Source organism: Netta rufina (genome assembly GCF_964035555.1).
Source record: "Netta rufina genome assembly, chromosome: 2".
NCBI classification, from domain to species: domain Eukaryota; kingdom Metazoa; phylum Chordata; class Aves; order Anseriformes; family Anatidae; genus Netta; species Netta rufina.
In genome coordinates, this window is record NC_140124.1 from 34101512 (window position 1) to 34127789 (window position 26278).

Below are 26278 nucleotides of genomic sequence, written 5' to 3' on the forward strand. Positions count from 1 at the left end.
GTAGTCTTATTCCTTTTGCTGTGCCAACATCAACATTTAACCAGCCACATGGTGAGTTATTTCAGAGGGCAAATCTTGCCAGAAATCTAAACAAAGTCAACAGTGTTTCTTCTCCTTAAACCATCTCACCATGACTCCAGCAAGTGCCAAAGATAGTCCAAGAAAAATCTGGACTACCCACTCTGCTTAGCCATCTCATATAACTGCATGCCAATTCCCAGGGAAGACAAAGCTCCTAAGGAAACAGATAAATGCTGACTTTATTACTCATACAGCAATATCATGTCCTGCTTAACCTGTATTCCAAGGTGATATGAGATGTAGGACAGTAAACAAAAGACGCATTTCAGTGGAATTAACTTTTATTGAGGGGGGAAAAAAAAGGTTTACATGTAGTTACAGGTCTTTCCATCCATACTTTCGAACTCCAAAAAGGACTGGAAACAAAACTTGCTTAAATCATTATTGCAATACCAAAAAGTTTTTGTTGTTGTTGTTTAAATGAACAGCAAATTATATAACTAATTGCTATGTTCAATAAATATTTTTTCTCCTGCACTGATTAGGGGGAAATATTCAACCAAGTACAAAAAAAAAAAAAAAAAGATTTTTATGGTTTTAACTGCAGATGTTATCCACTGTGTAACAATCCAAAAACTTATTTATAAAATACAGTCTTAATTTTCAGTGTACAAGGATCTATTTTCCTGGTCAGCCAAATACCAAATTTTGCTCTAGCTCAAATATTCTACACTCAAAGCAACTACCTGACAAAAAAGAAATCCTCTGGTTCATGACTATCTAAATAAATTTGTCATTACAGGAAAGGCTCAAAGTCGTTATTTGTTTATCAAAGTAATAGGTAAACATTTTAACAGAAAGATTAACGAGTTACTTGGAAATGCAGGTTTATGTTAAAGTATCTGAGTGTATTACATATGACATGCAAGCTTTAAAAATATCATTGCTGTCTTGTAATTAGCCAGGAGTCCAATTGGTTTAAAAACAAAATAGGAATGACTTCCAAAATGTATCAACACTTTGGGTTTTCTATTTCATTTTGCTTAAGATGTTTTACTACACAAAAACTACAACAATTACAATATTTAAGAGTATTACAATAAGAAGGGATGGAAAACAGGAATACTTCAACTGAAGATATGTATACTCTAAATGAACCAAAGTTGTGTAAAATAGCTGGATGGAGAACAAGGAAGGGAGGGAAGCAGTAGGGAAGCTAAGATCTGAACCTTGTATTTAAAAATCATGTCCTCAACTGTAACTCTTCTCATCTTCAATAGCGCCCTGGAAAAAAAAAAACAGACATCATTACTGTGAACAAACAGTACACGTGAACACAAACACTGGAAGTGCCCAGGTTTTTTGTTTTCAGAACTCCCACTGATTGATTATTAGACTAGTAACAAGTCTTATGCTGGCCTGATTCTATTTTTTCCTGTGTATTTACTTACTTGGACTATAGGAACGGGATCTTGATCGTGATCGGTACCGGCTATAGTAAGGCGATGGTGATCGTCTCCTTTAAGGAAAATTAAAAAAGAAAACAAAGATCATCATAATGAAAGAAGCCTCATTCACATTTCTTCTACAGAACAAAACCATTTCCTTAGCACTGACAGATTTGGCCAGCATGAAAGAGTTCAGCTTTATTTGGCTGTGGCTTATAGCTATTTAACAAATGCTTTCACATTTCTCTATCTGACGGGTTTAAAACTACGTGGTATTTCTACAGAACATTTAATAAACTCTCACTAGCCCTGCAAACACCTAAGTGCTTTTACAGATGCCTACAATTCTTGTTGTACAACATTCTCTGAAACTAGATAACTTTCAAAACAGTCAGATAGCTATGAAATGTCAAGCATTAAAAACCCCCATCTACAAATAACCTCTTCTTTAACAGCACTGTTTGTCAGCTGTTCCTGATTCTATATCCAGTATGGAAAAAGTCCTCTTCCTGTCTGTCCACTATGTTTGCAGAATATATGCTCTACCTTCTCCAGGTAGCAAAATTAACCTCTCACTTAACTATTTAGTATGTAGCTGAATTACAGAGGCACTGAAGATGACAACTAATCTTACCCAAACTATCGTAACAAGACTCTCGAACAAAGCAAGCACATATATCCAATCTTGGTACAAACAGAGTCACTTTTTTTTTTTTTTTTTTTTTGCCACTTAACTTCTCAATTTCCCCCCAAACCCACTTTTCCTCCAGAGATAAAATTAAAGTTATGCACCTGTATCTGTAGTCATATTCTTCGTATCTGTCATAACCTCTGTCATACCCTCTATCATAGTAAGAGTCACGGCGACGACCTGCTCCGCCACCACCACCTCCTCCACTGCTATTAGGGAAAAAAAGAGCAAGAAGTACTTCAGATTCTACTCTTCATCAAATTAAATAATTCAGAAACTTTTTCCAGTGTTCTTGTAAATGAGACACTTAAGATGAAGCAATTAATCTAATGATTAAACGTTCAAAGAAAAACATTTAAAGTAACACAACAAAACAGATAAAATCAACATCAAGGTTTTCAGCCTAATTCACATCAAAATCAAAGGCAAATGGACACCCTAATATTTAAGTAAGCTAAAGGTGCCTTAACTGGTTGTGCTAGATGATTTTTTTTTAATAACATATTCAATCTTTTAAATAAATAAAAATACAGGAAACTACAGTAGGACTTAATAGTATATTAAGTATATACTGAATCACAGTAACACAATTATATTAATACCTTTGTGAGAAGATACAATTGGCATAACTCTAAAATTAAAAAAAGAAGTCTGCAGTTCAGTTTTTCAACCAGACTTCAATCGTTCAGTTGAAATTAATTTAATCCCACTGAAGGAAATGAGCAAACTCCTTACTGTGTTGGCCTGCCCATGTAGATGCCTGGAGTGGGTGTATGTGCTCTCTTGGTGATTGAGTAATCCACCCGAATCCTCCTGCCATCCAGCTCCATACCGTTTGCATGCTCCATTGCCTGCAGGAAAGAGAAGGGACGGTGGACGTGAAACCTACAACCCACTAAGGAAAGCTGTGTGCAAAACACACTATTTTCTGTTAGAGAAACAAGCCCCGACCTTGTTTTATTTAGCCTGGTTACTAGTGCCCCACTGTGGCGAATGGCTGGTCTCTGTCCCCCGGCCCGTCCGCCGGCAGTGCTACAGGGCTGCACTGGGGCGCGGGAGCAGCGTGCCACGCAATCCCTTTCTAAGAAAGCACAGGGCTACCCACTAACACAGTCAATTTCTTTGTAGGGGACTTCGCCTACCAGCCCATCAGAAAGGTAAACAAAGTCCAAGCAGCTTTTCCTGAAAACTGCATCTTTCCTAGCGCCGTCCCTGACCCAGAGGGGATGGGCGGATTCAAAAGCTGTGCAAAACAGTGGCTTCCTGTAGGGTGCATATGGCCGGATTACTGCTAGTCGGCTGCCATTTCATGCTCTCCCAGCCTCCTGCCATCTCCCTTACAAGGACCTACTCCAGCAGAGCTTAGTAAAATGGCGGGTTCAGCCTACATGGATACCTAATTACAACCTTCCTCCCCACTCACTCTCACAATAGCAGCCAGCTAAAGCGATACGCAGGAGGGTCTGCGCTTGAGAAGCCTCTGCCTTCAGACCCGCTCGCAGCTCGTGCTCACGCTCGCTGGGTGTTCTAGCCCCTGCTTCTTTGCTCTTTCAATCAATACAGTGGTCTTTCTCAAACTCTTAATCAGTAAAGTAGTTTTTCAGAGGACCACAGCGTACTTTTGAGATTTACATTCAGGTGATAGCAATTAAAAAATAAAAGAATAACCACATTTTACAATTAATGCTGGACTTCATAGTTATTAAAATTTTCAAAGCCAAAATTTTTTTTTGATCCTTCCTCACCACTACTCTTGGATCTCCTAAATACTACTTTACAACCCAGTTCATCCAACACATAGTATTTTTTATTTTTTTTTTTTGTGATAAAATATACTGTTTTAATCTCAAGTTAAACAACAGCAAAAAGACAAATCTTGAGTTTAACCATAAGGCACAATGCACAAGCCTCAAATCATGGTAGAGAAGAGCATTTTCTTTTTTTTTTTTTTCTTTTTAAAAATGAAATTAGCAACTGTTTAGAAATGTAACCTTTTTTTTTTGTGGTTCTATAAAAAAGATTGTACTGAATGAACACATAAGCTATAGAGGAGCACACAAAAACCTGACACCCATAAGATCTAACTGTCTCCAAACTGGAAGTGACTGAGTTATCACTATCATATTTATCTGCACTTAGTTTGTGCTTTAATAATTCTGTTTATATCTATACTATATCGCCACCTAGTGAGCTCTAATCCCACACAGCAATCTAACAACTAGAGTTGGCTAACTGCAAGGCTGAGCCCAAGAGCATGTCAAGTTTCTCAACATATCCTGAAATATGTTTTGTGAATTAAACATGACCATTAGCTTTAGTTTCCTAGCTTTGAAATTTCTTGAAAGATCTTGCTCCACAAGGATGAAAGAACTAAAAATAAATCTGTGCATTCATGTTATGAGCGTATATGCACATAACAATAAAACTGAATGCTGCTAAAAAGCTGGCTGAAAAATCAGCATCTTGATGAAAAGCATTTTTCTGGAAAAGTGGCGATACGCAATGAGTCTTGGAAGGAAAGGAACTTTCCGCTTCATGGCACTTTTATGTCTGATCAACAACTTGCAGCCAAAAATTTAGCTGATAACAAGCCACCTGAACTCCAGAACACCTGGCACCTGTTTTGTTTAGTTAAAAGAACCAGAACCTCTTTTAAGAGGAAGGAGGAAGAGTTCTTCAGTGCAGGGAGCAGTACAGAGAAAAGCAGGATACCAGCAGGGTAGCTGATGAATTAATTGAGACTTGATAGTTTGTCTTGGAAATACCAGGAAATGCGTTGTATTTCAGCGGATAAAGTAAAGACATAAAATAAACCACCATAAATACATAAATAATTTTGATGGTATCACTCACATTCAGTCCTTTGCAAATGGAAAATTCTTAACTCTTTGAAACAAAGTACTTCAGTGGACTTCATTAACTAATGATTGCTTTGGTATGAAAAAAAGTCTATTTTAAAACATACTTCAGACAAGTGATACCACAGTATTTATGTTGTACAAAGACTGTCAAAACATATTCATGACCCTACTTACTTTTAAGATTTTTCCTTCAATTAAAAACATCTGATATTCAAATTTAAGATTTTACAATTTTTTTTTTAGAGTAGCATGTTGTGTTCAAAACAAATTTCAGTTTGCTTCTCCTGCTACTCTGGGCATACATGAACACTAGGAATATTCAAATTTCAAAGGTAAAAGAAGTTGCATACTTGCTTTAACAATGAAGAAAACATTTTCCAACACTATCTCAAAGATAGAAACATATTTTCCAGATCAAACAAAACATGTTTAAGGAAAAAATCAAATTACACTGGGGTTGAAAAGACAAGTAATACCTTCTTATGAGCCTTTAACTGTCAGTTTATTTTTATTTCAACCTGGATTTTCTTCCAAATATCTGAGCATTCTCAAAAGACTGGCACGGCTTTTGCAAGATGACAGTAAGCAAGCAAGCAACCAGGATTCCCATAAGCGTACACTACTAGTTTGGGTTGCAAACTCTGAAGAAAAACTGACTTTGTAGGCCAGCATATACATCTCTATGTTGGCAGTCAGAAGACACAGAATAAGACTTGTGAACGAAACGTATAATAATCTTACAGTTTTACACCTAGAATAGTCTATCCATAACAAGAAAGTTCTTTCAAATTACTATCTTAAGTGTTACTTCGACAAAGACAAGCAGTTCCTAAACTACAAGGTCATCACTTCCAGTGGCTCAAAACAGTTAGAAAGGAAACATTAAATTCATCAGATTTCAATTAATTGCATATATGGTATTCTAAAGATATTAGAGTTTAGGTATAGTAGATTGATTATACTTAAAGAGTCAAACGAGCAATTTATGGTGGGACTCATTTTTAAAAATATTTTCAGGCTAAGAGACTTTTTTTTTCCCCTTTTAAATCCTGTGTCTTTCCCTAGTTATAATTAAGGCCACCAATAAAAAGATCATTTCCCTTGTGGACACAACATGGGATGAACAGACAATCGATTATGTCCCCACCCCACCCCCAGTACACTGGTATCAGTATTTTACCCCGAATTTTATGAGGATGTCTGAAAGGATGTTCTGGGGAAAAAAAAGTGATGCGAGGAAGAAACAAATGAGGAAACCCAGCTTTCTATACTTACTGCAGCCTGCCAAGTTGAATTGAAGCGTCTATTTCACCTCCGAGCAAGAGCTGTTTACATTCTCTGCTTTGAGGTTGCTTTTTATTTAAATATAATAATAGCAAATATTTTCTTTTTCTTTCTGGGCTTAAATATCTATTGATTACTTAGATTCTTTTTAAAGCATACCTTGAGGAGTTGTATATAGTCAAGAAATACAGGATTTTAGAGAACCAGAATGAGTAACTGGGTATGTTTCTGTACGAGCAATTTCATGGTATTTCATGGTCTCCAGAAATCTGAAACTGGTAATTCAAAATATCTAAAACCTTCTCATGTTCTTTTCTGGTACATCAAGAGTCCTTTTGATACTACAAACACCACTTAAACATTTCTTCAATAAGCTTTAGGAGAAGCTTTAGTCAGTAACAATGCTTCTAAAACTGGTCTGCTTGCACCACAGATTAAATGTCTTGCAAATTAAAATGAAAAACAAGACCAAAGCACCTGTAATCATCCTAGTCTTTGGCAACTGAGTTAACAGCTCAGTCTGTCTGCATAAAGTTTGCCTTGATTGCTAAAAAACTACTTCAGAAAATTGTTCCGAAAGATGGTCAAAACTGTAAATAGCATGTAAGTCGCATTAGGAACTAAAAATTCCCTACTGCCAACAGCTGTTGTAGTTAATGCTTCTCAGATGAGTTCTCGCTACAGACACACAATACTTTCACAGTAGCCTCAGCTTTAACAGCTAATGGTTGATAGTATGAATTACTGAAAAGCTGGATAGTTGCATATGAAATCCCTGCCTGCCACATTAAGAATCACCTCCCTAGAACACCCAATGCTTTTTACTCACGATTCTCTTACTGCTAACCCTGAGATAATCATTCTGCCTCCCAACTTTTTTTTTTTTTAATCCTGCTACATGGGTCTGTATTTTTTCTGTAAACCCTGGAAGAAATGCTAATAATAATGTAATGAGCAGGTGAACATCCTTTAATACTTAGCTAAACTATTTCAAAATGGACACCTCAGTGCCAGTGTTGCAAATGCTGAGAACTATAAAAGAAAATATCTTCAGGAACAGGTCTTCAACAGAAATGTATGGATCTCGTTCTCCACATACGGGTACTGTACTCCTCACATGGAGTTCTGAAGACTTAGAGTAGCGATACAATGTAAGACAAGCCACTGCAACAGACAAGGCCAAAAAGGAGTACCAAATACTAATCTTCTAACTTTATGTAAACAAAGATGTAGCTTCATAAAAAAAAAAAAATCAAAACACGTAACAACCTTTTAACCAGGTCAGTAACTGACACATTTTGTAAGAATGGTTACTCATGATGACAAAGCTTCCCAACAAGATCTGCGCAGCAACACAATCCACACTGGGCTGGGACTGACCTATCTTAAACCAAGTACAAAAGCTTAAACACGCTCACAACCCACTTAGTGTCACTGAGTATCAACAGTGTTTGAGAGTGCATCAGCCAAGAGGCTTCCCAGTGCACCCCTCTTGGAAGAACAACAGTAAAGATGCTTTGAAATCTTTGTTGTCCATTCCCCCGTACTCCCCAGGAACAGGGTTCTACATCTATTTAGTCTATCTATGACTGCTGAACTGAACTGCAGCCTTTTAAAGCATCTCATTTAGAGTTTTACATTCCCATTATTCAGAGGCTTTTGTTTGTTTGTCTTTCTATTAAGACAAAATGTATTTACTTGGAACAAAAGTAGCACAAGTAACGTTGCTATTACCCATACCGAACTTTTCAGATTTGATCCATCTTCCACAAGGAATTAGTTTATGTCCTTCAGTCCTCCTACAGGGCCTGCCACAGATTTTCACACCTCTAGCTAGAATCTCTTTTCCTGCTTATTGCTACTTCAAATCTGTATTCAGAGCCCGTGAAATCAAGTCAAATTAAGTCTTCTTTTTCCCCCGCAATGGGCTGGTGTGGGAAGAGGGAGGAGTGTAAAACCTCGCAACACTTGGAATTTATATAACTGAAATAATTTAGCAAAGAGGACAGGAGAAAAATTTGTTTACATTCCCAATGACTTCAGTTCCCACTTACAGTGCTCATCTTTACTTCTGTATTTCTGATGCTGCATGTAATATCCCTTTTTTTTTTTTTTCCCCTTTGCATTCCAGTTTTGTAGTTTCTGCCAAAGCAGCTTCATACTAAACGAATTGCTTTATGGTATTTACACGGAACATTTTAAGAAATGCATGGTGTCATGCATGACCATTGCCAATGACAACTAGGAAAAAAAAAATGTACTTCTAAAGACATAAAGTTTTAAAACAGACAAGACTAGTATATGAATGTGCCAAGATACCGTGCAGGTATTTTAGATACTAACTGTGCTACAGAATGGTCACAGTTTCAAAATCCCACCTGTGAGAGAAATCAAGTTGTGTTTTTGCAGTGGAAAATTCTACTAACCTTGTATATTCAAAAGTGATTGTGCAGGCATACAGTGGGAAGTATGTTAAACAGATAAGGGCAAGGTCCCACTGTCCCAAAATAAGCAGAATAGCTAAGAAAAACAAGACGAGCAGTGCAAAATCAGTAAAAACAACAACAAAAAAAATCACAGGCCCTCTAGTCATGAGAGAAGTAAAAAAAAAAAAAAAAAAAAAGAGAAATGAATGGTTGGTCAAATAAAATTGTATATACCTGGTATAGCAATAAGTGTTGAGTAGTTTGTGGACCTGTAGTACTCAGCCAATGAGGAAACGGAAGGAATTAAGCATTGGGTAATAGGGAATAAAAGGTTATTATATGCTTTTGCTGGATGCTCCTGTTTGCAGGATGACCTCCACTGCAATTGTAAATAAAAATAGTACTTCACTGAGATCCTCATGTGAGTCCGTGTTATTGGCTGCAGGCTGTTTCTAACAAACCCCAGTGCAAAGAAATACTAGGCTAAAAGGTCAGAACCAGAAAGACCAGCAAATGTGAATCCTACCCATTCTAACACCTCTCTCAACCCATCAAAGCAACAGTGGGAAAATAAAGTGAAGCTGAAGGAAGTCTCCTGTTCTGAACTCCTATTCTAGCCTGCAACAACCACACACATGCAACTTCCATTCTCATTATAAACCATTTCTCTGTACAACACTTCACCATCTTTTACAGCTGCTTGCCATATCACAATTGCTTGTAGAATCGTACCAGAAATCAGTCAAAGCTCAAAACTGAGTCTAGTTCAAGCAAGCCATCCATGAAACATTTTTTGTTAAATTATCATCACCTAGCATCAGCAATTTTCATTTTTAAGTTACTGATACTAGGCCGACAGCTGTCACCCTCCCTTCCTGCAGTGCTAGGTGAGAAGAGTCAGACCCAACCGTTATGAATATACTTATCTAACGTAAACAGAATCAAACAGCAAATCTGAAACATCTGCCCATGACTACTCATCCATAAACATGATGCTTGAAGTCTGTAACTCATTTTGCAAATAAGGAAGAAGGAGGAATCTCCACAATGAAAGCTTACATGCTAAGTTAGTATTTGTACTGTACTTTACTCATCTTAAAGAATGTCTGACCGAAATAGTTCTTCTTTAAAGAACAGATACATCTACAACAATTTTTAACACCAATTTTGCATCTACAAATTTTATCAGATTTAGTAAAGCTCACAGTACCCATATAGGTTAAAATATTTCTTACTGCAGTGAATCGTAATACAGGCCACTGTTCAGATTCTTTGATTCTTTCCTTACACATCAATCACACTACTGACCACTTAGTCCAGCTGCAAACAGGTGTTTGTGTAACTAGCCAAGTCACTAACTGAGGCTTAATTGAGGACAGAAAACGTTCTCCCTCAAATGCATGGTGACATACTTTAAAAGAAAACAGTAAAGAGAACCTTCAGAATTCTGATAGAGAAAATTAGTTTGAAGAGTTAACTTTGAAAAATTTGGAAAAATCCTAGATGTCTATATCTGCCTGAAGATTTATTTTCATTTTGGAGTAACAGATTAACAAATCAAAGTACTATGTTCCTTAGTAATTCAATACGGACAGCCCAGGCTCAAAATTTGCCCAAACATCTGAACATTGAACTAATGTGTTTGATCTGTCTAAAAGTGCCACATGATTTGAACAAGTATTTTATATGAATCTCACTCAGAACTTTCTAGTGAATATGCACTCAAAAATGTTTTTTTTTTTTTTTAAACAAAGATATTTGTAAAGACAACACACAAAGAGCACACCTGTTTAAAGTAGTAAAGCATGAATTTACCTCTTTAGAATCATCAATCCTCTCAAAATAAACGAAAGCAAATCCTCTTGATCGTCCAGTCCGCTGATCATAAACCACATTGACACCAGTCAAAGGTCCGTAACGCGAGAAGACTTCACGCAAATCTCTCTCAGTGGTATACAAACTGAGACCAAACACTCCGAGACACGTATTAGGATCTGGATTGGCCTGGTAAGACAAGCATTCAACTTCAATTAAGTTAATAAAACACAAGTTATACATTCTTACATTGAAATTTCTCAATTATTTTTAAATGAAAAAAAATTAAGCATAGTTTATTACAAATCTTAATATTTCAAGCATTAACATTTCAATCTTAAAGTACAGCTCATTTTCTGGTTTTTATTTTATATATTTAAAAAAAAGTAAACTTCCCATGTTGGTGAAAAATTCCGACTGTACACTTGAGAGAAACAAAGCACTATGGTTACAGAAGAGATACAGGTAACAAGAACCTGTTTTATTAGTATTTCTCACTCAAATCATCAACAAGCTGAAGGCAGGATGGCCAAGTGTGTGCTGAAAACTGGTCAGCCAGCCTCAACTCCTATCTTCAGCCATTCCGCAAAGGTCACCACCACTGGTTCTGAATACTGCAGGCTGCCTCCAATTTCATACACTAAAAGCATCTGAGATCCTAAGCATGGACAGCTGAACAATAACATGCCTTCTATCAAAGGTGTGTTCTTCCCAACCCATCCTCCCTCCAGCATTTCATTTTCAACTATAATGAAAGTTAATATTTAAATTTCAAAGTTTCTTTCTGTTCAATAAACTGGATCAAAACCAGCAGCTTCTCTCAACTACATACTGAAGGCTGGTTCTGTGAAACCGTAACCCAAACGTGCGCTCACTTTTCTAGAGCAAGACTCTCAATTCTTTAAAATAATGTGGGCAATGGAAATACTCATACACTTTACTTCAACTAAAGGAAGTCAAATAAGAAATTGTACAATTGTTCAAGATACTGCAATTCATTTTCCTATCAGGTTCAAAATTTCTCTATATGCCCCAGAATTCATACAATGCCAATTTCATTTTAAGAATTACCTTGATCAAAGTAAGTTGTTGTTGTTTTGGTTTTGTTGTGATTTTTTTTCCTAGCTAAGTTCTTGGCACCTGTTATACTAGATTCAGGAATTTAAAATTGAGGCAACAGGCATTTTTTCTGCTGAAATAGTAACTACAAGTCAACACAGATGAAATTCGTATTTCAGCTTCAGGTTTTCAAAGCACAGTGCTGTACTGTACTGATGCACAGTAATTTATGCCTCAGAGTTTGCCTTTCATCCTGACTTGAAGAATGAACAAACTGAGATCTCCTGTCATGTTCTCTTATGAACCCCTCTGTAGTCCTGGATACCAAGGTGACAATTTTTAGATGACAATTTAAAGTACAGTCTTGGATTTCAAAGCTTACTTCCATAAGGAAAGGAAAATTCTACTTCCAAGTACATAGTCATGAAACAAACTAAGACTAAAAGCAGAGTAAAAGCATTCCACGGTCTCTAGCTGAAATTCTACACCTTTGAACAAATTAAGTAACTACATTAAGCCAAGTAACAGGCACGGAACATTAGAACATGCGCGTTAGTTACCGGGATTTAAACTTCAACATGCAGATTTTCAGACAGAGAGCCATGAGAATCAGAATGCAAAATATAAACCAAGAAAAACATTTCTATGTGCAGCTGGCTTAAGTTTACCCTACTGTGTTCTCCATCTGCAGAAAAATGTTTAGAACTTCAACTCTTGTTTTCTGGAGAACCATAACATTAGATAGTGACTGTGACCAAGTTAAGCACATCTTTTTTACTACACAAGAAAAAAAAGTATTTGGATAGTATTTTTCCACATAGGAAGTAGCGACTTGATAAGCACTTCTTTTCACAAGAACGTTTAAAAACATTACAGCTTTGTTTACTTGCTTCTGCCTGAGCAGGTTCAGTGAAAGCATCAGTTTCTTATCTGCAACCTACCAGTTAAAAAATAACAGCTTGCTGATATAACAAATTACCCTATCTTTTACCAAGACATGGAAAAGATGAAGTACACGATTCACCCGTGCTCTCATACTATCGTTCCTTATTTTTATAATGGTATGTTTCAAATTGTTTTTCTTTTTTCTCATAATTTTTTTTCAGGAGTTCATTGTGAAAATACGATGCCCAAAAATACCTGTGTATTTGTTTCTCTGCATTTGCCAAATTTCAAACATCAGTTTTAAGTAATGAATCCTATTATCTATGCTAAGGCAAGCTAAGTAGAGAACCACTGTGCACTCTAAGCAACAAGTGACCACTGGAAAGATTGTTCAGTGTCAGCCATCACCACTGGAAAGATTTTGACTGTGCAGAATTAAAAGACAGCTTTAATACTAAATTGTTTGTACTGCCTCCCATTGGCACAGTATGCCAAGGTCAGCAGAAGTGGCAAAATTGCTACTAATTTTCCTAGTGTCCTTAGACCTTGCAGCTTAGAGAATTCTAATCTGGTTTATTTTTGTTTTGACACTATTAGAACTACTCCTTAGAATGAACATGGAATTCACTCTGAGAAGGACTTTCTCATGTTTCACAGAGTCATTTCCAAGGCAAAAAAGACTTCACAGCAAAATTTTCTAATACTTCCTAAAGTAGTAAAGTGGATTCATTTGTCTTTCACCAGGAAATCTGCTAAGCCTTTTGAAGTTGTTATTCCTGCCAACTTTTTAAGACATTAGATTCGTATTTACAACAGTATGACTACACACTGGCAACAATCCACAAATAGCTTAAGTACAAATGTTGCTTCACAACAGCTTAAGCTGCTGTACATTAGCACTGCTGTAGTCTTGCCTTCTTCCACATAATCATCTTCTCCCTCACATTAGTATTAACTGGTTGTGGTAAGCTGCTTCACTAAGGTAAGCATGCAAAAAAAAATATATTCTTTTTGACAGGATTAATAACAAATAAAGAGAAACTAAAAAAGATTAATACTAAAAAGATCATTCATGGTCCTCACCAAGGAAGAGGCAGACCCGCGTGTAGCAACACTCACTTAGATCAGCATCAAGTGATGCAAAACCAGAATCTAAGACACTGAACAAGGAAGGACACTGGGGGAAATCTCTCTGAATGACACAGTAGTATCATCTTACGTCTTTGTTAGTTTACCTACACTTTCTATCCCTGTCTGTACAGAAACTAAGTTATTTCATTTGAATTCTGAGAAGACTACCGATCCTTTTCATAGCTCTCCGTTTTTCTAGTTTAAGATTTGAAAATGAGTTAATTTCTTCAAGTTAAATCGAAATCATTACTTGGAAATAAAGAAATCACAAGCAATCTTCAACATAATACGCTATATGTTATAGAGAGCCTTTTTCTTCCCCTTACTCCTATAGTTACCTTGGAATTATTTTCACTTTTTTTTTTTTTTTAAAGGCATGCACAGTTGCCTTTTTTGTGTAGTGTACGTATGCTTGGAACAGCATAAAAATAGAAGAAGTCTAACTTCTAGAGCAGAGGGAAACGGTTGCAACCTATCTACCCATACTCACTTGGGACAGTATGGCTTACGGTAAAATTCTATGACTACCCTGCCAATGGCTGGCACACAACATCAGTGCCTAGTTGTTAAGGAAAGACTTTGTCCCCCCAACCCAAAAACAATTCCTGTACAATTCCCAATAACCAGACAGCAAGTCAAATTCAGCCTGCAGTTATCTTAGACTACACTGATGTAAGCAGCGACTGTTCTGTTGATACTCAGCCTTGGGGAACATGACATACTCTGCTGCCTGTGTGCCTTCTCCTGTTGGACATTGGAGAGTGACTACGGCTCCTTCGACGGCGGTATTCTGGCGTGTACGATCTGCTTCGAGAACGTCTCCTATGGGAATGAGAATGGGAATGGGATCTGGAGCGAGTGTAACGTCTGTGCGAATGTCTTCTGGACCTGGATCTTCAACAAAGAAAAAGCTTTTAGTTAGGTCATATGCACCCAATGTGTTGAAATGTAAGCTTTACATTTCCCAGAGAAAAATTTTAAATTCATTTTTCAGAGGCTCACTACAATAAAAATAGTTAAGTTTCTTCTACTTTGTGCATCTTAAGATTGCAGATCTTAAATAATTTGCTCAGTAGCACAAGTTTCAATGTGGTCAGAGTGCTTCTGGCATCAAACACAGACTATATTCACAACAGTCTTCAGACAGTTCAGAGCTTAGACTTGTATTAGCTTGGCTCCACATGTAACACTTGTATACTGATACAGGCACCAAGTATACCACACTGTAAAATATTGTCTTAGCTGATAAACTGAAAGATCTAGCAGTACGACAGTGCTAGGGTATCTACAAATGAAGTTTGAAAATCGGTTGAGACCAAAAAAGCTGTTTGACTTAGACATTTCTCTGCGGATATCCAGTCAATGATGAACACAGTTTTGAACTTGCATAATTCTATCAAAGCTGCATGATTTCATACAGTTGTTGTATCCTAATAACAGGCAGATATCTGGCTATACACTGCAAGAGAAGAAGCAGTAACATCGGGCTGAACTTTGCAATTTCAGAGCACAGTAACTCTTCTGGACTTCCCTGGTAAAGTAAACAGATAGAGAAGACACTGATCTCTCCCAGGAACTAGTAAAGAAGAAAAATGTAGTACTGTGCGAATCCCCCTCCCTCTCCAGGGGCACACATGTTTTGTTTTTTGTTTTTTCGCTCCACCGATAAAAGGAAAACTGGTAGAGTTACTGAATCAACAGTATGAAGGTGCACGGCAAGATGGAAGAAGAGAAGTGGCATGAGCTGGATATTTTATGACATACTTAGAGGAAAAAAAGGCAGACATTCCTCCTGTACACCAAGTAGTTCTCTCAGAACTGAGAATTGTAAAACTTTGCCTGTGCAGGCACAAGCAGTGAGAGGAAGGCATATGCAGCTTCCAAAAACGAGCTTAAATACTAAAGCTGCCATAAATTATGAAGCTATCCATGCCCAACTTTAATCAATTTTTTTTTCTTTTCTTTTTTTTTTTTTTAAAAAGATTCTGGTGCAGGACTGTTAAGAACTGGCCCAAGTAGTGTCTTCCAACATTTCCAATAGCTATGGAGCTTACTCTTTTATTCAACCCAGACTACTTTTGCTGTAGTTCTCCCCTCAGTTTTCCTTCTTTCCTAAAGGAGAGGTCTACACAAGAAAGAGTTCCCCTGAAAAAGGTTTTGGGGGAAGGGGACATAAGCTTTTACAGAACTGAGCTGTACTCTCTTCCCTCTCTTCTGGAGTAGTTAAATCTTCTCATTTTAGTAATGATTTCTACTCCACTACTTCTATTATATTACCTCTCTATAAATCCACACACACTATTACTTACGGAATCCTCCCCCAGCTTTGTTCAACTATACATCCACCAACACACAAATTAACAGTCTTCTTAATACATTTCCAAAAGGTTTATAATTTTTATAAGGGGAGAAAAATCTCAGCAATGTATCAAAAGAACAGGCATAAGCAATAGCAGTGAATATCAACTCAAACTTATTTCCAGACATACCTCGATTTTGATCTCGACCTAGAGTGCGATTCAGAATGTTTGGAAGCTCTCGATGGACTGCGAGATCCTGACCTGCTCTCCGATTTTACACGAGCAGGACTCCCAGCTGGAGATTTTGACTGGGAGCGAGACTCCTAACGAAAAAGATAGTATTACAAATGGTATTGGTTGTACAAATGCCTAACTCCTAACATTTAAAGTACAGTAATTCTATTATATTGATTGCTCCTGAAAAAACAAATGGTTAGGCAATACCCTCCAGAACAAATTTTCATTTTGCTAGCCCACTGTTAATATTGTATGCTTTCCTCAAATAGATCCCTGCTTGAACCAGATCACCAATTCTCTATTAACTAAGTAATCATGCAAATTCATCTACAACTTGATCATACAGACACTGGAACATAAACCATACATTTACTTAACCTAGGACCCATTCATTCTTCCAGATTCTTTTAATTCTACTTCACTCTTGCTTTCTACTTCTCTTCATTCTTCATTGAGTTTTTCATTTTTCATACTTCGTGTATTCTTCCCCAATTCAAACAATTCATTAAAGCCTTAAAAAAAACATTCAAGTGCTTCTATCTGACCAATCTTCTGTTCAATTTTTTCCCCCATTCAATTTTAATTTTCTGATCTTTAATACTTTTCATTAGCCTTCTTTTATCTTGATTTATCTTCCACATTCTTGGAAAAAACTCTTCAATTTCTTCACGAACATTAACCTTAATGGAAAAAGAACATTTAGTATATTTAAGCACGTGGGGATTATAAAACTCTGCTGGAGTTCAGATGTTATCTACCAAATTGAAAAGCCAGCAGGTAAAGTGCAAGAAACTACTTTATAAAACAACCTTTTTTAAAAAAGCTTTAAAACTGTATAAGTGTCTACGGTCTAACAATGAGCTTACTGAGTTCTCAGTGTTTTACTGTATTTTCAGAGCTACCCTCCTCCCCTTTCAGATTTTTATTCTCTGTACGATACATAGGTGAACTAAAAAGCTAATTAGCACAAATATATATCAAAAATATTGATACCGATAACTGATTTTCCCCCTAATAACAACTATGTACTTCTCAGTATTAAATATCCCAAATTCCACTCCTACACATTATTACTAAGACACTCAGTTCAACAGCACGGCCAAAGACTTCCAGTCAAGATCTATCTATGCACATACTTACTCGCATAATACATGCACATAGATATATGCAAGACAAATTTTTCTTCCTACTTTCTCTTCCTCATTGTTATCCTGTTTTCCTTGCACACAACTTAATCCACAAAAAACAAGACGTATAATACTGCAGTTCAAAGCAATCCAATAACAGACAGGAGGTTTTTTTTTTTTTTTTGTTTTCTTGTATGATAATGCACACAAGAGAAAAACTAGGAAAACAAGCAAACAAAGAGCAGGTTAGGATTTCCTCACATTTTAGCGTACAGCATTCCTAGGGAGCTCAGCTATATAAAAACAAAAAAAAAAAGCCGTGGAAATGTGTGCTATATACCTCTGTAATGTCGCAAAAAAACGTGCAAAACTTGTAATGGAAAAATCGCACAGCAAGTTCCCCTCCCACAAGCGTTACATTTCATTTTCATTTTCATCATTTATTCTCCTGCCTGTCCTTAAAATACTTTTCCCAACTTATCTATTTTTCCGTGTAAGTCCAGATTTGCATTTTCTTTTGTAGTTGAATTCTTCAGCATTCTGAAGTCCTTTCCAAAGGCCTCCTTCCTCATATTCAGTCAATAAATCGACCAAAAATGAAACATGGGAGACCCCTTATTTATTACAGCAGTATTACAGCTATGCTGCCTTTCCCCCTTTACCTCAATGAAAAGGACACAGGATACGTGGAGGGCGTCACCTTCTAAGTTGACAGGCACACTAAACTGATCAATGAAGGCCAAATTCAAAGCTGGGCTGTGACGTGGACCCCAGCAGGTCTACGTTACAGGTTATCCTATTGAGCCAGCTATCTGCTGGTCTAGCTACAAGACTCGCAGAAAGAGAAGGAAGAATGGGCACTTAAGTAATACCAGATTTTATTCTGTGTTCTTACTGTCATATTTGAAATTCACTGTTCATTATTAAAAAAAAAAAAAAAAAAAAACAAACAAACAAAAAAAACTTTTAGAGCCACTAACATGCTTTTTCATTACCTCTCCTCTAATTTTGTACTCTTTATCGTTTGATAGCCCTCTTTAATTCTTACATTTATACTTCATATCCTGCAATACTTCCCAGTTTCTCCTGGAGTTATTTCCACTCCCCTCCTCAGTGAAAGTGACCAATAATATAGAAAAGCACTTAACGTGACACCCTTCAGATTTAGAATAGATCCTTCAATAAAAAGACAAAGAATTCACTCTCCTCAGTCACTCTTTAATGAGGACACTGTACTGTCCATTCTCTTTTTACATTTGAAAGATCACTTCTTAAACAATAAGGTTGGAAAAAAAAAGAAAAAGAAAAAACAAGAACAAACAAAAAAACAAATCAGATACCACACCATCTAGAAGTGTTGGGAGGTTCCAAAAATATTAAGAACCCAGTTAACTCCCATACAATGACAAAATTAGCTTAGCATCCTTATCTATTCAACTGAAGCATCTTCTGATGCTGCCCCCAGTTTTCTAAGAGTATCAGTTCTGACAACAGCTCTGTATGAAGTTGCCAAAAGCAAGCAGTGCAGCATTTCATGGAGTTCAAGTCCTTTCCAAGCTGGTTGCTCCAGCCCTTTAAGGGCTGCACTCACAAACACGTAACTTTAGAAGCGGAGGGACAGAGGTGACAGCAGGAGTTCTTACACATTTCAAACTTCCTCAAACCAAGTACCTGTAGATGTAAACTGCAGCTGAAGAGAGATTACCTGTTAGCAGTTGCATACCGTGTCTGTCACTGGCAGGCAATTACATCTCATCTTCTGATGCAACATAGATCACCTAGTTATATCTCCTACAGTGCTTCAAAAGGAGACACTAAGGGAATCGCAATAACCTGGAAGAATTTAAGGCCTTAAGGAGGACACTGGAAAAGTACCTAATAAGATTTATATCAGCAAGACTACAGGTAGGGATTAAGAGATTCAGAGCTTCAAGGTGTCACACAGAGCAATTTTAAAGAATTTTCCTCCTCTATTTCCTGATGAGATGATAATTAGCAAGATTTGCCTTAGTCTATGTCACAGACAGACCCAACTGTTCTTCATAACCAATTTATACATCCATTCTGCAATATCAACAAGAACATTATAGTCAACGTGTATGTCATCTGTACATCGTCTTTAACAACAGCAAATCGACACCTCTATCATCCAAAGCATTCAAATCCCTAAGTTCTGTACTAGTCTTCAAGTAATTAGATACCCTGATCTTAGCTCCATGTTTACCCCAGAAATTAATTAAACTACTATTTAAGAAAGAATGAACTACAATTTCTCTCTGTATCCCCAATATTTGATTATCTTTCTGTTCTAAAGATCCTCAGTCACTTGAGGGCCACAGATCAGACTGCATTTTGTTAAAGTCAGCTCCTCGCCCCACAACAGCCTCACACTTGACAGTGTGCACCTTCATGTCTTCTGCTTTGTTATGCAACTCTCGAGGCACCACTCTCACCCTTACAACCTTACAGGCAGGCAGATGCTCACTGGGACCATTTCAAACCATCTACATTTGCTCTCAGTACAGTCTGCAGTAAAGAGCCAGCCAGCGAGCTACCTAATAGTCTTCAGATCAATCTTCCCATTCAAAAGACACATATTTGTCAATAACACTTTTCCCATGGTAAAAATGGAAAAAATCTTCACTGTGCTTCCTCAGAGCAAGATACGGTGACTTCCTCAAGCACATACTGGGAAATGGGATTAATGATTCACTAGGAAGTCAAACTTGGAGGCAAACAAATTATTGTAGGTGAACACAATCTAAAGACTGCTGCTTCAGCTACTGATCCTCTGGTTAAGAACTGCAGAGCTAGAAGCATTTATAGAGAGCACTGAAGAATATTTTCCATCATCCCTACCTAGTTTACTCCAGAAAGAACAACACTGAAAAAAGTAATTCGGACAGGATGCCCCTTCCTACCATCACCTCATGCTCACATAAACCTAGGCACTGAATAACTGATCAACAGCTTTAGCTAAGCAAGATGCTAGTCACGTCACTGCATTTCATCCGTATCAGTACAACTGTTTCAACCATAAGCGATGCAAGTTACAGCTGCCATGCATCTTCCTGATATCCTTCAAGAGAAATGCTACTTTCCAAATCAGTTACTTTAAAAAAAAAAAAAATCGCATTCCAAACAGTTCTATGTAGAGCAGAATTGCAAAAGTCTTTAGGAAGTATTTTTAGATTTCCACCCATCATCAGAGGGCATGATAAAGACAGCAAGAAAAGACAAAAATAGTTTTTACATGACTCTTCTGTCCTCGTTTTTGTCACGTTTCACCATGCCTCAGGCCTCACCGTTTCAGAGCATATCATAAAGGGTTTGCTACAAAGCTATCGAAATTTAAAGAGACATTAAGTAAAAAGAGACCATTAGGCTTACACTAGGCTCCCTATAGCAAAGCATGGGAAGTCAAATGGGAAGAAAAAAAACAACATGTAATCACCAAGAAATATCAGTTGGCCTCCACCTTAAGGCGTACCACCTGCATGGGGGGGGGCAGAACAGGACAGCAAGTATTATAGCAACACCATTAAGCTAGCAGAAGATAGCTCAAGGCTTTACAAAAATCTTGCCAAGAAAAAAAAAAATTCTGCCCTAACTCCAAAAATAAAGTCCAACTTCATAAGGGAACAGAAAAGTGAAAGCAGTCAAAAAAGAAACTGAAATTTGGTAGCAGCCTACATTCGCTGGATTAAACTGTCAATTTAGCAGCATCTCTTCCTGAGATGACACCAGATTACTCTTTAACCACTGCTTTGACAGGAACTCACCAACTTTCCTCTGAACTCATCAAAAAAGTTACATTTTTGCTTAATACTGTGATGTCACTCCATACTAAAAATAATACTAATCTCTTAATTAGCTATTTTTCCATAAATATTTTAATACATATGTAAACCTACGTTTCTTTTCATACAGAAACTTAGACACATATTTAACTATTTAAAAAATAAAGTTATTAGCATCAGCAAGCTTTATACGTTGTTAAAAATGACACTGCTCCAATAAATATAAATAAATAAAAAGAAGTAGCTTCAGCAATAAACCTGAGACACTAAGTTTATCTTTTCAGTGAGGCTTGAATATATACACCTGTTCATGGAAGGGTTCTGTGGTCACTCTTTTGTTCAGGTAACAATCTAAAATTTATTAAGTTTATTAAACAAAACAAACAACAAAAAAAAATCAACTTTTGTAAAAAGCTTCCTTTCCCATGTTTGCCATTAGAAACCACGGCACGATTACAGCCTACCCAAGCTAATGCAGAACTGCAGAGCGTTAGCAGCCTGTCACACCTGTATTTCAAGAGGTAGGAAAGCAGCGTGCCTTCCTTGCCCCTGAGCTGGCAGGTTGCTGATACAGGTGTCTGAACCAAAGAAATCATCTCAAGGCTGATCAGGTTTAGGTAGCGTTGGAACATATATAAATTTAAGTATTTTCTTCATGAAGCTTGCATGCAAAAAGAAAAAAAAGACACATTCAGAGTATAGCTGACCCAAAAGCCACCTGCGTGCAGACAAACCACACATCCTTCCTTCGACAGAATGGCTCACACGTGAAATGATCTAGGGTTCAAGTGCTTTATTAGACTGAAATCACTGAGATTCTGGCGAGAGCAGGAAGAGGCCTCTCATTACAGCCACAGAAGATGATCAATCTGGAGTTCTAAGATGGAGTTCTGCCTTCACTCTGATACAAACTTTTATCTATTTAGACAAAGAGCCCATTAATATTGGCAGAAAACTAGTAAACTTTTAAGATTACAGAAGTCAAACGCTATCAGAAGCTCAAAAAAATTGATCAAAACTGCAAGTGGAGTTTCTGTTCAGACTGCAACTTTTCCATTGCTCTAGGGAAGCTTTTAATGAAGCTGCATCACAGAACGTGCACCAGATGAACAATCTGTTGTTACAAATAACTGGGCAAATATGAAAGGAACTGAGATCTAAATCCCTACAAAGCTATCATCTATCAACAATAAGAGATAAAAAGTCTCATTTGTCTAACCTGCTCAAAATGAACACTTAAAGGTGATAAAATCCTGTACCTTCTGCAAAACTCACGTCATTGGACAGAAACATGACTTAAAATCTGTTTCCTTCTTCAAGTCCATAAACTTACATCTAGTATGCCCATTATATTTCTAATTATTCTGTCAATTTCTTTCCCCCAACCATACTTGGGGGCAGGATTTCTTCTCTTTCACCAGCCACATCCTTAATACAGAACTTGCTGAAGGAAAATTGATGTAAAAACAAAGCAAACGTTAATTAGTCTGAACATATCTGATTAACATTTGCTTTGGAAAAAAAATCATCAGTAAAGAAGTGAGTGAGCTCAAGAATAATAGTTTAAATCCCTGCAATTTTAACCAACACTTCATAAATGCAAGTTTTCGAATAGTACAGATTATGCAACCTCACTGCAAAGTTATTTCCAAGATTATCCTCAATTTCCTCTTCACATGAAGTGACAGCATGATTTTAAAACTGCAAATTGGAGGCAAGATGCATGGACATCTTAACACTGCTACAACATGCTTTACAGAATAATTCCTGACATCATTTATTTTTGTTAAAACTATTTTTTTTTCTTTGCAAGTAACAAGAAGAACAGGGAAAGATTTTCTAACTTATCTTCCATGTGAAGATTTATTGTTTTAGAATTTTTTGGTTACTGCTGATTCAATATGCACCTTCATCTTATCAGACTTTATCGCTATTTCACTACTTTCAAGAACTTTACTGGAAGTGTTTTTGGGGATGATATGCATCTGTATGGACAGAAAGGGACTTAGACTAAACTTCCCCCCCCCCCCCTTGAACATCACACTAGTTAGTAGCTAAGCTGAATGCTGAGGAAGGTGGGGAGGACTAAAAGTTAGGTACTCGGAAATCTCTTTTGTGTCAATTTGGAGGAAAGCAGGTTCTCCACCCGCTCCCTGGTCTCTTTGTGGTTCCTTCTCTCACTGAACTGCCATACTCTCTCCATCCCATTTGCCTGCACATAACTGAGGCACTAGGACATTCAGCGTGGCACAGGTCTGTCCATTTGGGAACAGGAGATTGGAACACTGAATACCCCCAACACTTACATGCTTATTTTATGAAATATATATATATTAGGCTGCAATATTTTATAATTTCAAATATTTCAACAGCATCATTGTCAACAAAAAGATGTATTAGTGAAAGAAAAAAAGAACCGCTTAGGAATGTTCCTAATTACAACTTTTTTTATTGTTGTTTTAAGTGAATCCTGTTCTGTTCAGTTATGTTTAAAAAAAGAGCATTAAGCAAGAGAGTGCCACTTGCTAGACTGATTCAAAAATTCCAGTATCACGGAAAGAATGCAAGTTTTCCAAGTGAAAACTCAATGGGGTCAGTAGTTCTGTCCAACAGGTAGATTTTCCACCTCAAAAAAAAAAATAGCATAAGCTAACTGAGAAGTAACAGTCAGAGAAATGGCTATGCAGGACCTCTCATACTTCAAATACTGTCAAAACATTAATTTTACTTCTACATTTGGCAGAAGAAGGTATGCAGAAATACTGAAACTAAACAGCTGTATCTTTTTTTAACACTAACATTAGATCCATCACAGAAGCTAATATAAACACTCTCTAGAGGAATCTAATGTAAATAGTTGTAAGAAAATAATAAAAAAACATAAATTTTGCTATAAACTGGAAGGCTGAAGTAACAAATTAAAAAAAAAAATGAACAACGAAGAATACTTATGCTCAACCTTCTCTGAGTTGGCTGGTTTTCCTTTCAGAGACTAGTTCATTTATCTGAAACGAGCATAGGTAGACAGCCGCCTTTGTCCAGCAACTAACACAAGAACAGATTTTGTTTACCTCACCTGAGGAACCAGCAGCAGTCACTGCGCAGCCAGGTACAACACAGTCAGCCTGGGGACTGGGTTTTTTTGGTTTTCTTTATATTTTTTTAGAAGACTAATGTTACAAAAAGGCTACAGCATTTCTGTAAGAATTATTATTGGAACGTGACTCTGGTCCTTTAAAAATTCATTGCTCGGTTCTCCAGGCAACAACCTTATGTAACCGTATTACTGAAAAGCTGCTATCGCTGGTTCGTCAGAAAAAGTCACCAAAAGGATGCTCAGGTGTTCTTCTAAAGCAACTCTCTAGGAGAGAACATAAAAAAATATGTATCTCTGAAAAATTAAAAAAAAAAAAAAAAAGTAAATGGTGATGGAGTGAGAACAACGCGCGTTTAATTTCTGTTTCAAGCAGCTCCTAATTCCTGCCTGCCCTGCTCATCACTAGGGGAAAACACAAAAAAAAAAAAAAAAAAAAAAGAAAAAAGAAAAAACACAAAGAAAACGGAAGGGACCAGTCGGAGGCCTAGAGAAAAACCGCAGCCATGGGAGGGCAGAGAGAAGGAACAGGCCTGACAAGGATCCCAAACCGCAGCGGCTCCTGGAGAGAAAGTCTTCGGCTCCTCGCGCTCGCTGCGTGCCGGGGGTTTAACAGCGGGGGCTGCACCTCCCTCCCCTCCCCTCCCTCCCCTCCCCTCCCCGGGGCCTTGCGAGGCTCGGGGCACAGCGGGCAGCAGGAGCGCTCACAAAAGGGCCCGGTCCCTCCTCGGGGCCCGCGGGCAAGGGGAGAGGGGGAAAGGGGGGACCCGAGGCTGGGCCCGGGGGACAGGAGCGTGAAGGGGGCCGGGGCTGGGCAGGGAGCCGGGCCCTGCTGCCGGGGGGGGGGGGGCAGGATGGAGGCACCCCCACCCCCCCCGGGAAGGGGGATGGCGGCGTGAGGGGGAAGGAAGATTGGGGGGGGGAAGGGGGGGCAGCGGGCTCAGCCCCCAGCCGGGCCGGTTCCCTCGGGTCGTTAGAAGCAAATAAGATAATAAAATTAAATAAATAAATAAAGGGGCGGGGGGGGGGGACACAGGGCGAGGAGGGGGACGTGAGCGGCTCACGGCCCGGCCAAGCCTCGGGCTCCCGGAGGAGCCATTTTAGCGAGCCCCGCGCCCCCCCCCCCGTCAGGGCGCCCCCTCTCAGCACGGCCCCGCCAGGGCCGGCCACTCACCCTCCCCTCGAAGTTGTTCTCCTCCACGTCGCTCATGTCGGCAGGGTCCCGGCCACGGGGTTGGGGGCTGGGCGAGGTTAGGCTAGGCTGGGTTAGGATTAAGGATTAGGGCGAACGGGGACGCTCAGTGCCGTGCCGAGCCGCGACCGCAGCCGCCACCGCCGCCACCTCCCTCCCGCCGCGGCCGCCCCGCGCCGAGTCCCGCCGCAGCGCAAAATGGCGCCGCCGCCGCTCCGGCTGCGCCCGGCACGGCGCGGGGGGGCGGGGCGCGGCCCGCCTGTCACAAAGGAGGCGCCGAGCGCGGCCTCGCTGCGAGGGGAGGTGGCGGCTCCGTGTGGGACGGGGGGCTCGGGGGTGGCGGTGGGCGCCTCGTCCTCCTCCCCGTGAGGTGAAGGCAGTGCCTTCGCGGCTCTTCGTTTCATCTCGTTTCCCCAAAGCTGCCGCCCCGTGCCCGCACACCGACGGGGGGCATCTGGAGGCGCTCGGTTACCCCATAACTGCCCAGGCTTCTGTCCCCAGCCCGACTTGGCTTCTCATCTCCTGTTACCATCACACACCCGCTCCTTTCTGACAAATTCCACGTTCCACGCCACTGGGAAGAGTTTGAAACCTTGATTTAGGCCCCCCTTGCCAGTGTTGTTTTGGTATGACAAATGGCTGCTTCGCACGTAGGGCTGGAAGATGGCTTTCAATGTAAGACTTTGGAAATAAAGCCATGAGATCATCTTGAGTGCTTCTAGGAAAGACAGGCCTACACATCAACTAGTAGTCTTGAGGATTTTCTTTTAAACAGAACATTACTGAAAAGCCTTTCTTTTCACATCACCTTGTTCCTCTCTGTCCCATGTGGTTTGGGCACCTCCTTCCTCCAGCACACACAAACAATTGCAGCTAACCCCTTGCAGGCACCAGAAGCTCAGCAGCA

General features: G+C 38.8%; 1 protein-coding gene across 1 annotated transcript; it reads right to left on the bottom strand.

The window, feature by feature from the left end:
* Nucleotides 1-355: 355 nt before the first annotated feature.
* TRA2A (transformer 2 alpha homolog) lies at nucleotides 356-25527 on the bottom strand. The gene is made up of 8 exons (XM_084282121.1): nucleotides 25354-25527; nucleotides 16111-16244; nucleotides 14344-14515; nucleotides 10547-10735; nucleotides 2896-3011; nucleotides 2262-2369; nucleotides 1473-1540; nucleotides 356-1305 (listed from the first exon to the last, which is right to left on the bottom strand). The coding sequence occupies exons 1-8, from the start codon at nucleotides 25387-25389 to the stop codon at nucleotides 1295-1297; spliced, it is 834 nt and encodes a 277-aa protein (XP_084138247.1). The 5' UTR covers nucleotides 25390-25527; the 3' UTR covers nucleotides 356-1294.
* Nucleotides 25528-26278: the final 751 nt, after the last annotated feature.